At 45.6% G+C, this 14,407-nt stretch overlaps 1 protein-coding gene across 2 annotated transcripts in view; it reads left to right on the top strand.

Moving 5' to 3' along the window:
* The first annotated feature begins 8,764 nt into the window (after positions 1–8,764).
* Positions 8,765–14,407, top strand: part of Uxs1 (UDP-glucuronate decarboxylase 1) — a 65,199-nt gene continuing 59,556 nt past the window's right edge. For both annotated transcript variants that reach the window (XM_050160525.1, XM_050160524.1), the window contains exon 1: positions 8,765–8,926. In XM_050160525.1, coding sequence (XP_050016482.1) covers positions 8,833–8,926 — 94 coding nt within the window. In that variant the 5' untranslated portion in view covers positions 8,765–8,832. The remainder of the gene's footprint in view (positions 8,927–14,407) is intronic.

Genomic DNA, 14,407 nt, shown 5'->3' with positions numbered 1-14,407 from the left:
ACCCAGCTCCATGGTTCCCAGAGCCCAGGGAAGGCAGTTTTTTTCCCTCTTCTCTTTTTCCTTTACATGGCGTCACTCAACTCATTTCCTTTCCTGGACACACTTATGATTACACTTGTATGTCCACACAGCATCACAGACAATAGAGCATATATTTATTATGACAACTTCATGACAGGTAAAGTGTCTTAAGGAAAGGGGCCCTTTTCTGATTCTTTACTAATACCCCAAGGCCTAGCAGGACCTGTGCTTCTGACGACCCTTTGCATGTGATATATATTTCCCTTTAGCTATACTGTCTGATAGGTACAATGCAATACTGGCTGATACAGTCCAAAATCAATGATCACCTCCCATTTCCCATAACTGTTGATCAGAGAAAAGCCATGGATCAGTTTCAGGGACCTCTGGGCTCTATACTATTCCTATAGTTACTTTTGACTGGCTGTAGACCAGACAAGAAAGAGGTCGCCTATATGATGGGATGTAGAACTTTGGCTCAAATTTTATCCTTTTGACAATGATAGTTTTTAGTTCTTAAAACTCACCAGGAAATACCTGAACTGGAGAAGATTTATAGATGGAGACATGAAAACCCAGAGAGAGTCACAGTCTCCTGTCCATGCCCCTCCCTCCTTGTCTTAGTTAGGGCTTCTATTGCTGTGATGAGACACCAAAACCACAGTAACTCTTATAAAGGAAAATATTCAATTGGGGCAGTAGCTTACAGTTTCAGAAGTTTAGTCCATTATCATCATGGCAGGGGGCTTGGCATGTGTAGGCAGTCATGGTGCTGGAGAGGGAGCTGCTGCATGTTGATACGCAGGCAATAGGAAGTAGACTGATGGTTACACTGAGTGAAGCTTGAGCAATAGAGACCTCAACACCCACCCCCACACCCACAGTGACACATTTCCTTTAGCAAGGCCACATCTACTTCAGCAAGGCCACTCCTCCTCATAGTCCCATTCCCTTTGGGGAGCCATTTTCTTTCAAACCACCACACTCCTCAAGCATGCAGGCACAGGCATCCCAAAATCACAGTACACTCAGACCATATGGACAATGGCAACCCTTCCCATGACGCCCAAATTCCTCATGTTTTTATCTTCTATCAGGGTTGTTATCCTGTGAATCTCTCTGCCACCGCTAAACCTCATTAATATTCAAACATCCGAGAAGAAAAGAACCTTTGGTTTCATTGATCTATGCCCCAGAAGAAGCCATCCCCAGACTATGACACAAGAGTCCTATTTGGGCAATCTCTCTTCCTTCTGATAACTATGGTCAGGCAAAGCATCTATGGTTCTAAAATTATTCCTGCACAGCACACTTTGTTCATTCCTGCTGTCCCCACTACAGTGTCGCAGCTGCCTGCCTCCGATATCTGGCAGCAACTCTGCCAGACAGTCTTCCTGTCTGGGGGAGCAAGCAAGTGACTGACAGTCTTATTCCACTGTCTTAGAAGAAGCACCAGACTCCTATCCTGATGGTGTTATTTGAAGGATGAGAAGCAAGGGAGGCAATAAGATTTACATAGAAAGATGGCTTCATGGCTGAAAGACACTTAAGGAAATGTTCAACATCCTTAGTCAGCAGAGAAATGCAAATCAAAACAACTCTGAGATTCCATCTTACACCTGTAATTAAGAATGGACAAGATCAAAAACACTGATGACACCTTATGCTAGAGAGGTTGTGGGGAAAAGGGAACACTTCTGCATTGCTGGTGGGAATATAAGCTGATACAACCCCTTTAAAAAATTAGGAAACAACCTTCCTCAAGACCTAGTAATACCACTTTTGGGTATATACTCAAAGGATGCTCAATCGTGCCACAAAGACATGTGCTCTGCTGTGTTCATAGCAGCATTATTTGTCATAGACAGAACCTGGAAACAACCTAAATGCCTCTCGACCAAAGAATGGATAAGGAAAATGTGGTACATTTACACAATGGAGTACTACACAGCAGAAAAAAATAACGACACTTTGAATTTTGCAGGAAAATGGATGGAGCTAAAAAAACATTATTTTGAGTGAGGTAATCCAGACACAGAAAGACAATTATCACATGTACTCACTCATAGGTGGTTTTTAAATGTAAATCAAAGAAAACTAGCCTACAAACCACAATCCCAGAGAACTCAGACAACAATGAGGACACTAAGAGAGACTTACATGGATCTAATCTACTTGGGAAGCAGAAAAAGTCAAGATCTCCTTTGTAAGCTGGGAGCATGGGAACCTTGGGGGAAGGTTGAATGGGGAAGGGAGGAGGCAGGGAGGGGGCAGAGAAAAATGTAGAGCTCAATAAAAATCAATAAAAAAAGAAAAAATGAAAGATGGTTTTATAGTACGTATAGTAAACGGAATTGCCATTGGGATTGCAGCAAACAAGGGGTTAACAAGAATTCTAGCATTGGTGTGAGGGGTCTATGGGGGTGAGAGAGAAAGAGAGAGGGGGATTGATGGGAGAAAGGGAAGAGGAATGATGAAGCCAGAGCGGGGGAGGGGAGGTCTACAGTGAACAGGGAACAGGGGGAGTGATGGAACCATAGTGAGCCAGCAAAGCATCTCAAGTGACATGGCTATACATGGGAATCGGGACTGAAAAATTTGACACATGGAGACAGGTGGCAGAAGTAGGTTCTTTTTACTTTTTTAATGAGAAACTACAGACAAGCAAGAGTGAGGCAGAAAGATCCCTGTGGCAAGAGATTAGCACTGGAGACCATCAGGAGAAAATCCCATTCATATGACCCATAGGTTATCCGCAGAAACATTTAGTGGCGTATAGATCAGTGCAGGATAGAACAGATATATGGGCACACACACACACGCACATGCCTTTGCACAGCTAGCTAGGAAGGATCTAGAGGTGATCCTTTCTCCAGTACTACCAGCACACGTTGCTGTAGATCATGGTTTCTAGGAGCATTTCTCAGCAAAAGGAAAGAGGCATTCTCGGAGGAGTTACTGATTAACCTGACCTGCCTTTCATCTTTCAGTCAGCTGAGCTTCTACTGTGCCAGTTCTCATATTATTTCCTCACTCTTCAAACATGGCTATGACCAGGGCAGAGAATTAAAGGAAGGCTTCTGAGGGGGGAATACATAAGGATAGGAAGTTATTTAAAAGAGAACAGGAGCCAACTGAAGGTGTTCCTGTAACATAATCTAGCACAATCTGAGCAATACAATAAACAAAGCCATATGCTTTAAGTCAGGGTATAAAAATAAACATATGAGCTGATACTAACATAAATAAATGGTAGAATAAAGTCTACAGCAGGAGAAAAGAGATAATTTCTGTGATTTCCAAATAATTTTTGTAGATTCCCTGGCCTCAGCGGGATAATGTTTCCTCTCACACAGGCTGTGCAAGTGGCTTCTTCCAAAAAGGGCAATCCCATGGGCAGAGTGTCTTTTCAGTGGAGAAATCTGATAAACACTACCTTGTAAAGTATGGTGATGGCCTGAATCCTTGATATGAACTAATAAAATCTCATTAGAATGCAAGATGTTATTATAGGGAAAAGGGTATGGGTTATGTGGTGGTTTGAATGAATATGGCCCACATAGGTTCATATGATTGAATACTTGGCCCCATTTGGTAGAACTGTTTGGGAAGGATTAGGAGGTGTGTCCTTGTTGGAGGAGGTGTGTCACTGGGGGTGGGCTTTGAAGCTGCCAGAGCCTCCTTCCAACCCCTGGTAAGTTACTCATGTTCTTAATAAGAAACCCCTCACTTAATTTCCCTTAAATAACTCCAGCCAACTCATTGGTTCCCTAAGCTAGACCTGTGTGGGAACACTTGTTTTGGTCTGTTGTAGACTGATGTGGAATCCTTGTTTGATATGTTATTGGCACCCTATCTAGGGTGAACAGATGTTTTCTCCTGTGTGACCAGGAAAAGCAACACACGTGGTTTAGATCTAAAGGTGTTGGCCGGATGAAGAAAAGGAAGGTGGGGTTCTGTGAAGGAGCAAACATGAAGGAGTGATCCTGAGATGAGAAGACATGAAGGCCTGTGGGCAGTCAGTTCTAACTCTCCAGGACAACATGTTTTGAGTATGGACGCAGCTCTCCTGGTCATTGCTGCTGGCTGGAATCCCTCCACTCCAAGTGCTGCTGGAGTATATGGAAGCAATCACCTAAGCTTAGTAGCAACTGAAAAAGCCGGAGACAGAAGCACCTCTCTCCTACCCACTGACCCTCAACCCAAGCATCTCCTTGGCAGAACCTCAGAGAAAGCAGAAAGGTCCAGAATGCACGTGCCCAGTCCAATCAGAGTCCAGAGCAGGATTCAGAAGCGAAACGGAAGCCTAGATTGCTGAATCTAGCCTTGCTAAGACATGATGGGTGCCTGGTTTGTACTGACCCGTGGGCCTTTGGAATCTTTCTTTTCCAATATTAATGTTTGATTTAGTTATCTCCTATCCAACTTTATCCCAACTTTCCTTCACTCTGTAAGGAAGATTCCCAAGTGTACCACCTATAAGCCTTTCCCTCCTCAGCACCGTCTTTTTGCCATCCCCTCTGTATTCATTAGTTCTCTGTTGTTGTTGCAATAAAACACCATGACAAAGCAACTTACCTAAGTTTATTTTTATTTATGGTTCCAGGAGGATAAGGGTTCATCACAGTGGGTAGGCATGGAAGTAGACAGGGATGGCAGCCAGAGCAAGAAGCTGAGAGCTCACATCCTCTACCACAAGCATGGAGCAAAGAGAGAAAGCTACAAGTAGGTGAGGGTTTTAATCTCAACGTCTGTTCTCAGTGATGTATTTCTTCCAGCAAGACCATGCCTCCTAAACCTCCAAAACAGTGCCATGCCACCAGCTGGGGACCAAGTGGTTTAAATGCCTAAGAATATGGGGGCATTTCTCATTCAAACCACCACATTCCACTATATAGATGGAATTTTCTGTCCTACCTGGTCCCACAGCCATTCAGTATCAAATAAACACACAGAGATTTATATTAATTATAAACTGTTTGACCCATTGCTCAGGTTTATTACTAAATAGCTCTTACAGCTTAAATTAACCTATAATTCTTATCTATATTTAGCTGTGTGGCTTGGTACCTTTTCTCAGTAAGGCATTCTCTCCTTGCTTCCTCTGCATCTGGTTTGCAACTGCATCTCTGTCTTTCTTCTTCCCAGAATTCTCCTAATCCGGTCCCTCCACCTATATTTCCTACTTGGTTACTGGTCAATCAGTGTTTAAGTAAACCAATAAGAGTGACAAATCTTTACAGCGTACAAGAGCATTATCCCACAGAACACTCCCTGGTGTCCATCGTCTCATTGGCCATATCACAATTCACAATGCTCTTAGTACAATTTCAAAAATCCCCATAGTCTTTCACAGTCACAACACTATTTAAAAATACAAAGTCTCTTCTGAGTCTCAAGGTAATAATATATTAATTGTAAGCCCCCCACAAAATCAAAAATTAAATGACATACTTCCAACATATAAAAGCATAGAATGAACATTACCATTCCAAAAGGAAGGAATGGAAGTATAATGAAGAAATCACACACCAAAGTAAGATGGAAACTCAGCAGAGTAAGGTTCAAATCCTGTAACTCAATGTTAGATGGAAAGAGGCTTATTGGCTTCACCCCTGCAGTAATATGCCTGCTACATATTTCTCTCTCTCTCTTGGCCTAGTTTCACTTCCTGTATGCAGCTCTCCTTGGCAAATAGCCCCCAGCGCTGCCATCTCCAGCATCTTGGGGTCTCCACTGCAACCTAGGATTCATTTCCACACCTTAACGTCGTGAGCTCTCAGACCTTTCATGCAACGACTACCCTGACACACATCGCTTGATCCCAAGTGTCTCTCAAACTGTGGACAACGAACTCACAACCTCTTTACTCTTGCATCATTCATGCCTCTGAAACCAGCACCACATGGCTGACCAGCCAAATTTGTGGATAATACTGCCAAGTCTGGCTGTCAGCTTGGAATGGACTCTGGCCCCCTTCAAACGACATTAGTAGCAGCTTTTGTTTGCAGTTGCTTTCTAGGACTGGAAGACTCTTTAGGCTTTTGCCTAAGGTAGCAGATGCTAACTTACCTTAGCTGTTCATATATATATATATCATATGTGATATATATGTGCAAGTAATACACATACTATAACACCATCTTGTATACAATATATGCAATTTTACTAACTTAAAAATAATTTCAGAAAAAAAGTGTGTGTTTTTTTTTAAAGATAGCAAAACTGTACTCAATTCTACAGTGTTATTACAAAATGAATGTGGTAACAGGTAAAGTCTTAGTGTTCTTAGGACACGGTTGAAGTTTAATAAAAAAAATATTTTTAAAGCCCTTCAGGTTATTCTCCCCTTAGGAAAGGAGTCACATTAGAATTCATTTTTTAAATTAGCCTAAGTGTCAAGAACACTGTTTTATAACTAATAATTGCTTAAAAATATTGTGGACACATACATCAGAAGAATGAAGGGGTTGACAGCAAGGTCAAGGTGGGGCCTGGACAGGAGACCTGGACCTGTTGGGGAAGTGGGATGTGGATGGTGAGAAAAGGTAGGGAGTGTAGAAGGAGCTGCCAGGGTCAAGGCCTTGCAGAAAAGCTCCAGGATGCCCTTGCATCTTCCTTTCCTCAGCCCTTCCTACCTGGCACACACTGAGTGCCACCAAGGTCTTGGGACACCAACACCTTCGGATTGGCGATAAGGATGACAGTATCACCTTTAGAGATGGTGATGTTAACAGTATTTCCACACACTTTGCCCAAGCTGCTACAAGTTGGCAATAGGGCCTGGCAGTAAGAGAAACACTCAATGGGAAGAAATAGGCTTAATGAGGTCGGTATAAAAGTTTCTGGTCTATTCAAAGGGACATATATCAATCAAATAAACCCCACTTACAACTGAATAAACTTGAAATCTGCCTAGTGCATATATCAACTAACTCTTTTCTCCTTTCTCTGCTCACCTCTAATCTATAACCTCAGGAACCTAATAGAGTGGGTGGATCTCTGACCCCCACTGCTTTCTGAGGGGGAAAAAAAAAGCTATGGATTTGGGGCTGGAGAAATGGTTTGCTCAAATGAGCTTGGTCTCCCTGGGAACCCAGGAGTAGGCTCACATTTTGATGAGGGGCAAAATCCTTGGTTACCTTGGATTAAAAACTTGGCAAGTTATTAGGCTTGCAAGAAGCAGATAAGGATAACAACAGATGACTGTCCTTAGGGGCACTGGTCTTGTAAAGATTGTGAATGAGTTACAGGGAGGGACCATTAGGGATGAGATTTGAGTTGACTAATATACTATTATTTGATTTCTTGCCTCTTGGACCATTTCTTTGTCTTGGGGATTTTTTTTTTTTTTTTAAGACTGGGCTTCTCTGTGTAATAGCCCTGGCAGTCCTGGAGCTCACTTTGTAGACCAGGCTGGCCTTGAACTCAAGGAGATCCACTTGCCTCTGCTTCCTGAGTACTGGGATTAAAGGGTGCTTCAGGACGTCCAGCTTTGTCTTGGGGGATTTTAATACAGCCAAAGAGGGTGTGCAATGACTGAGTTTAGCAGAGATAGTTGTAAGAGGTCAGAGCTACTGCTCCCTCCAGCCTGAGACTTGGAGAAGTCTGAAGATCAGCACCTCCCATACAGCCAAACTTCTCTTTGAATCCAGGGGCGAGTTTGATACTTGAAGACCCTATGACTTATTTATTTGCGATAGGCATTCAATAAATATCTGTCTAAGTAACTGATTCAGGCTAGAAGGCTGAGGTGCACACCTATAATCCCAGCGCTTGGAAGTCTGAGGCAGGAGGATTCTGAATTCTGGATTACAACGAGACCCCACCTCACAAAAACAATGCAAAGACACGAATTCAGGTATTTCACAGACAGTCTACACAGCATCACTAGCCATACAACAAAGATTGTTTTTTCTCTGGCAAGACTCAATTTTGTTTACCACTTTCTTCCTTTATCCTGGAAATTTTATTGGCACATAATAATTGCAATGACCTTTCTTACATCTTTCTTATGGCATATTCTTACATGCATACAGCATACAGTATACTTTGATCATAGCCACCGCTATCCACTCCCTCCAAACCCATGGTCCGTCTTCTGCCTCCACGTCACCTTTGACCGTGGTTTGGCCCCAATGACTAGGATTAGCAACACCTTTATGATAATATGCGTTTTATCTTTAAAAGAAAGGAACTGCGGTCGATGCTAAATAAAGTATTGCCGATTCACTGGTAGTGTTAGGGATTTATCACTTTCCTGCCCTGTTGCAACTTAAGCAAAAACAACAGCTGGAAAGGCCGGGTAACTTCCTGGGCACCGCATTCACAGAAACGCGACTACTCATTTACAAACCCACCAACTACGTACAACAAGCCAGCTCTTCAGCTTGGACAGCCTTGCTGGCGGCACAGGATACGCAAATGTCCTGAGGGCGGCGGTCGCACCTCCGCAACCAGTGTGTGTCAACGGTTTAACTCTAGCCGGAGGACGAGTGCTGGCAAACACACCAGCCTGCGCACGCGCGCTCGGCACGACCCGCTGCGCCCGCCCTTCCCGTCTTGATTGACGCTGTCTCAGAAGGTTCAGGCACCGCACTGCGCCTGCGGGAGAGGTGGAGGAGGCGGGCGGGGGCGTGGTTGTGGGCGGGGCCGGAGGCCGGGACGGAGCCGCGCGAGCGCAGTAGCTCAGCGGGCAGGAAGCGGAGCGCGCGGGGGCGGGGCGGGCGCGCGGGGGCGGGGCTCGGGCCGCCGCGCATTGTGCAGCGGCTGGCCGGCGCGGCAGGCCCTGGACCCGTGCGGTTCCCGGGCATGGTGAGCAAGGGGCTGCTGCGCCTGGTCTCTTCAGTCAACCGCAGGAGGATGAAGCTGCTGCTGGCCATCGCGCTGCTCGCCTACGCCGCCTGTGAGTGCACGCGCGGTGGGCGGGAGCCCATTCATTCCCGCGCGGCGGCGGGGAGCGGGCTCTGCGGCCGAGTGGCGGGTTGTGCAGGGCCGGGAGTCGGGTACCCCGCTTCCACGAGGCTGAACTTGTGCGGTGGAGCCGCTGCTGCTTTGCTTGCAGCCCGCCTCCGCGGAGGCCCGGCGTCCGACCTGGTGGCCGGTGGAGGGGCCTTTGCCCCGGACGCGGTGGTCATGTTCCCTGAACCGTAGACACGATACGGCGGGCTCGACCGACCTCGTTCCTCCCCGGCAGCTCGTACTGGCCACCGTGTCCATGGCGTCTGGGGAACCCGCTCGGTCCCGGCTAGCGATCCTGGAGATTGCCGCTCGGGGACACCCTTGGGGACGGTGCTGGTTAAGAAGGATAAAAATACTGTAGCCATTGGCAGGATCCCTACTCTGTTTGCTCCGCAGGAAAATTACTCAGCATTTAACTCTGGGGGGAGCCGAGTGTTGCCATCCCCCGTGGATGTCCTGTGTTGCCATGCTCCGGTGTTCAGCTCCTCCGCCCCCCATTCCGTGCCAGGTACTCCTCCGGCGGCGTGGCGGGACTAGGGCCAAGCCCGGGAAGGAGGCACACCATAGAGGACCGGGCGGGGCATGTGTCATTTGAGTCCTCACAGTCTGGCTATCTGGAGATGGGGTAAAGCCACTGCGCAGGCAGGTGAGGGACCCTCCGCTTCTCAGAGGAGGCAAAGTCCTATTTTATTTTATTTTGTTGTTGTTGAACTGTGCGGTGGGGATAGAATAGCTGCTATTAATACTTTACCGAGTACCAAAATTGGGCTAAAAATAGCTCTCAGAGTGAGTGCCTTCTAAATCTTGGCCACCCTGGCAGACATACTCGAAAAAAAAAAGTCCTGCTAAGTGACTGAGTTTCGAGACTCTATTCCCAGGTGAGTAGACACTTGGGAAAGTGAGTTTAGCTGATGGCTTGAAGGGTCTAGTAGGATGCTGCCTGCCTGCTACTGCTCAGCTGAGCCAGGAGGAGGAGCCAGGACGCTCTGGAAAGGCTTCTGGTTGCTAGGAGAAGTTTTAGGTCTGGGTTGGTTTCTGCAGGGAAGGAAGAACTAGCCTCAAGTGTGAGGATCTGTGTCGAAAAGAACTCATATTCAAGAGAAATACCCCTTACAGCTGAGTAATTATTACTGTGATAATAGCAATGCCTGGGTTAGCCGAGTGCTTAACTGTGTGTAGGTATGACTCATCAGCTGCAGCGCTTGGTTATTTCACGTACCTCAAGATGTGGGTAATACCATTATTATTACCATTTTATGGGTGAGAAAATTAAGAGCATGAGAGATGTGCACCTTTATTCGTCTGAGTCAAGCTTCATTCTAGTCCCTAAAAGGCCTTGATCTGGAACTAGATCTCAGTCCTTGGACAGCAGTTTCGGTGTTGATTTTCTTACAGAGGGCTTCTAAGGTAGGCATCGGTGTTTAGAATTAGTAAGTAGAGAATTTTTAGAGACATAGCAAGAGCTTTTACCAGCCGTTCATTCCTCCGGCCCATCTCACTCAGTCTTGAACTTTGGCAGTTGTTGAAGGTGGCAGCCAGGCACAGCATGGTGTGCCCCAGCATCGGGCTTTTCTTTGTGGGTACAGAACCTGGATGCAGTAGTTCAAGCACAGGATTCTCACAGTTGAGTGCATCAGAGTCACCCAGCGGGGTTTTAAAATAATGTGTTTTATATTTGATGGGTCTGGGATGCGCCTGGAACTTTTCCATTTCTAATATCTTCTAAGATGCTTTTGATGTGGTTTTAGAGAATCTTTTTTTGTTTGTTTGGTTTGGTTGGTTGGTTTGGTTTGACCCTGAGGCCTTAGATTCTCAGCAATGCAGAAGTCCTTCCGAGGGAGATCCTGCCTGGAAAACCATTTGCCAGGAGAGAGAAGGGCATGGATCCAGTACTCCTGCAAATAAGGTTAAGTTTGCAAACTGATGTGACAGGAGAATGCTCGGTGTTTATGGCAGGGACGCCCAAGAGAGAGCAGTCAAGGACGTTGGTTTCCCTGAGAAGCCAGGATGTGAGCTGAGAATGAAGGATACCTAGGAGCTAACAGGACGGGGTGCTTTCCAGAAGAAGCAGCGCTTGCAGAGGTCCTGTGGCGCGGAAGAGCAAACAGTAGTCTGGTAATACACGGGGAAGAGCGGTGTTCTGGGAGTGTGGAATGGCAGCACAATGAGGAAGCTACTCAGACAGGCTAAAGCTGGTGGCCAGCGAGGTCTTGGACCTACTCAGAGAATGGGTGCCGAGTTTACCCATGAGGATTTAAAGGCTAGGTTGGAGACCGTATTAATAATGAGTGGTACTGGTAAATCAGAGTTGCTTTGCCAGGAATGTCACAGGGCTTCTGATTGATTAGTCCTATCGGAGGATGCTGGAAATGTATTCCATGGCAGCACCTGTGAGTTCTATTTAACCTGAATACCTTTTATTTGTTCTTTGGCAGTTTCACACATATAAACAATATATCCTGATCATATACACCCCCCTCTCTCCTAGATACCCCAACCCTGTTATGCCTACTTTTTTGTTGTTAGCAATGCACTAAGTCCAGTCAGTGCTGCCTGCTAGAATGTTGACCCATCCTTGTTGACTTGATCTTGTGTAGGTAACCATGGTAGCAATGAGTTCATGGGTACAGTGGTTGTGTCGCGAAAGATAGCATTTCACAACACTCCTTCCCATCTTGTAGGCCTTCGGTTTGCTCTTTCCTCCTATTTTCTAAGATGTTCCCTGAGTGTTGGTGGAAGAGTTCTATGATGCCTTGTTTAGGATAGACACTGATGTCAGTGCTTTGACCAGGTCTCTTCTTTAGCAGAACAGAACAACAGTATTTGGTTGGGCCCTGGGGCATGCAACCTTCTGAGCCATGGGCTTTTAACCAGCTTTATAGCTCTTGGTCTGAATTGCCTGTGGGTCTGACTTCAGATCAATCCAAAGCAGTTGGTTGCTCTCTAACTTTTGTGACATCATTGCCACACAGGGCACATCTTCGCTGGAAGGTTGGTATTTTAGCATGAGGGTTACTGCGAGGATGCCATCTGTGAGCTTTCACCCCCAGTGGCCTTTTGTCACAATGAAAGCTAGTCAGCAGGGAGCACATTTTCATATTGGTTTCAGCTTTATTTCCCTATGTCCTGCCGCCAAAGTGTGTTGTCTTCAGCAGTGAAGATTTATCATCTAGTTCTGGTGAGCCTGTGATCCTAATCTCACTCCTCATTAATAATCCTGCCCCGTTACAATAGAACATCGCAACCACCTATGTGTAGCAATACACAAATACTACCAATTATGGCACCTTCGCCTTCAGTCTGCTTTCGAGAAATAGTCTTTCTCCCCCGGCCTTTGTGCCTGTTGTGGCTGACCTGCTGTCCTCCCTCTCCTGTACCTTCTGTGTCAGGGCTTTGGGTGTGTGTTACCTAGACAGACTCCAATGTCACACTTCTTTTTCATGCAAATAGATGTTTTTATCTGCACGAAGTTTCCCTTGCCTTTGCCTCAGCCCCTGTGGTACTTAAGACTGTACATTGAAAGAGCCCAAGGGAATGAGTTGAATTTGACTACAACCTTCCATGTAGTTGGCAGAGGTTTGAAATGCTTACCAGTGGTGCTTTTGGTTTTCAACCTGGATAAATGGAAGAAGACTTGATGAGTCTTTGCAAGGTCTGTGGTCAAATAATCTCTGCACGGTGTGTTATTCAACAGTTTCCTCTGCCACCAGTCCCCAGCACTTACCACCAGGCTCATGATTATGATCATTTTGGCTTCGTTCTCCTTCTGAATCTAACAGTTCTTGACTTTTCAGATGGACTGTAACTCTGACTTCTTTGGAAATTGATCAGGTGTGTGCTTTCTTTTCCCCTTCGCCATGCTCTGGCTGACCCCATCCCCATGTCCACACGGTGTATTTGAGATCATTTGGTGTTTACATGCCCGACTAAATGCTGCTGGATGGGAGCCATGCCCTGTGTTTTTGTTCTTGGTTATCTCCCCTGCCCCTTTTAAATGTGTTTTCTCTCTCTGTATTGCGACTGATCCAACGTGTTTTTTCTTTTCTTTTTTCCCAGTTGTCTTTGCCCAGGCTGCTTGTAAGTATTATGATATTCTTGTGTTGGCACCTTCCAGAGATGTGGCTGGGGATGGGCTGCCAGCTTCAAAATCTATGTGGCTCTGCCTACCTTCAGGCACTTTGACACTTTATCCACAGTGCCTTTTCTCCATTCATGTTTAGGGATTGAATGAAGGTAGAATCCCAGAAAAGCATCTTTTCAGGATTTTGGAAGCATTTTCCATTCCTTCCCAACTTGTAGTGTTTGAGAAGCGTGAAGCCAGTCCTACTGTTTCTGGAAAATGTCAGGCTCTGCCCTGTGCACCTAGTTGCCACTGTGTCCAGTCTACTGTCCCTTCTTTGGTGTCACCTTCTCTCTGCTTGGTGACCTTGAATAATGGTTGTGTTCACAGCCTGCTGTGGACGTAACAGGCATGCCGATCCTCACCTTTGGGCTAGTGTTCTGTTGTGAAAGCAAGCTAAGTTGTTGCTGTGGGTTTCTCTTCCTCTGGCTTGGCAATTAGCCCTTGTAAGGTGATGGAGCTATTCAGTTTCTCTCCATCTTGATTTTGAGACTCGTCTCTCGCTGAACCTGAAGCTCACCGATAGGGGTAGACTGGCTGGGCAGCAAGCCCACGGATCCTCCTGTCTCTCTCTCCCTAGTGTTGGGATTATGCAGACCTGCACTGCTGTGTAAGATTTTTTCATTGGTGCTGGGGGGTTCAAACCCAGGCCTTCATTCTTGTGTGGCAAGCACTTTGCCCACTGAGCCATTTCCTCAGTCTGCTTTTATTTTTTTAAATATGGAATCCAGCAAAGATGTACATAGTGTATTTCATTTGGGTGCCATATCTCATAAATTTCTTGATTGAATAGCCTTATTCACACACATGCATGTACATATACATACATATTTTTCATGATATTTTTTGAAATGTAAAGCTACCTTCACAACATTCCCATTTTGGGTTTATCTGATTGCTTCATTGTTATTAAATTTGGGCGTACGTTCTATTACTGACTTGGGATATAATCCAGTGGCATTGTGGTTGTCTAGCATCAAAACCGATTTTCATAATTAATGGCTTACTAACTGATATCACATCAGGAGACAAGTAATGTTGAGTTGGTTCTTCTGTTAGTGATGCCAAACCTGATGGACTGGAAGGGCTAGCTGTCACATTGCTTCTCTTACAAGTGCATGTCCCAAGCATAATATAGAGTGATTCTTGAGGCTGCATGTATCTGCTTCTCCTGCCTGGTGCAGTATTTCTCTGGGGGGGGGGGTTATAGGTAGTGATTTTTCTAATTTAGTTAATCCATCTGCTCTTCCTGTTATCGGAAAAGAACTCTGTTATCCAGTTAGTCCATCTGCTCTTACTGTTAAC

The sequence above is a fragment of the Alexandromys fortis genome, unplaced genomic scaffold (genome assembly GCF_014885135.2).
Source record: "Alexandromys fortis isolate MF-2015 unplaced genomic scaffold, M_Fortis_MF-2015_v1.1 scaffold_116, whole genome shotgun sequence".
Lineage (NCBI taxonomy): Eukaryota > Metazoa > Chordata > Mammalia > Rodentia > Cricetidae > Alexandromys > Alexandromys fortis.
The sequence above is the reverse complement of the archived record's forward strand: the minus strand, read 5'-3'. Positions and strand labels throughout refer to the sequence as shown.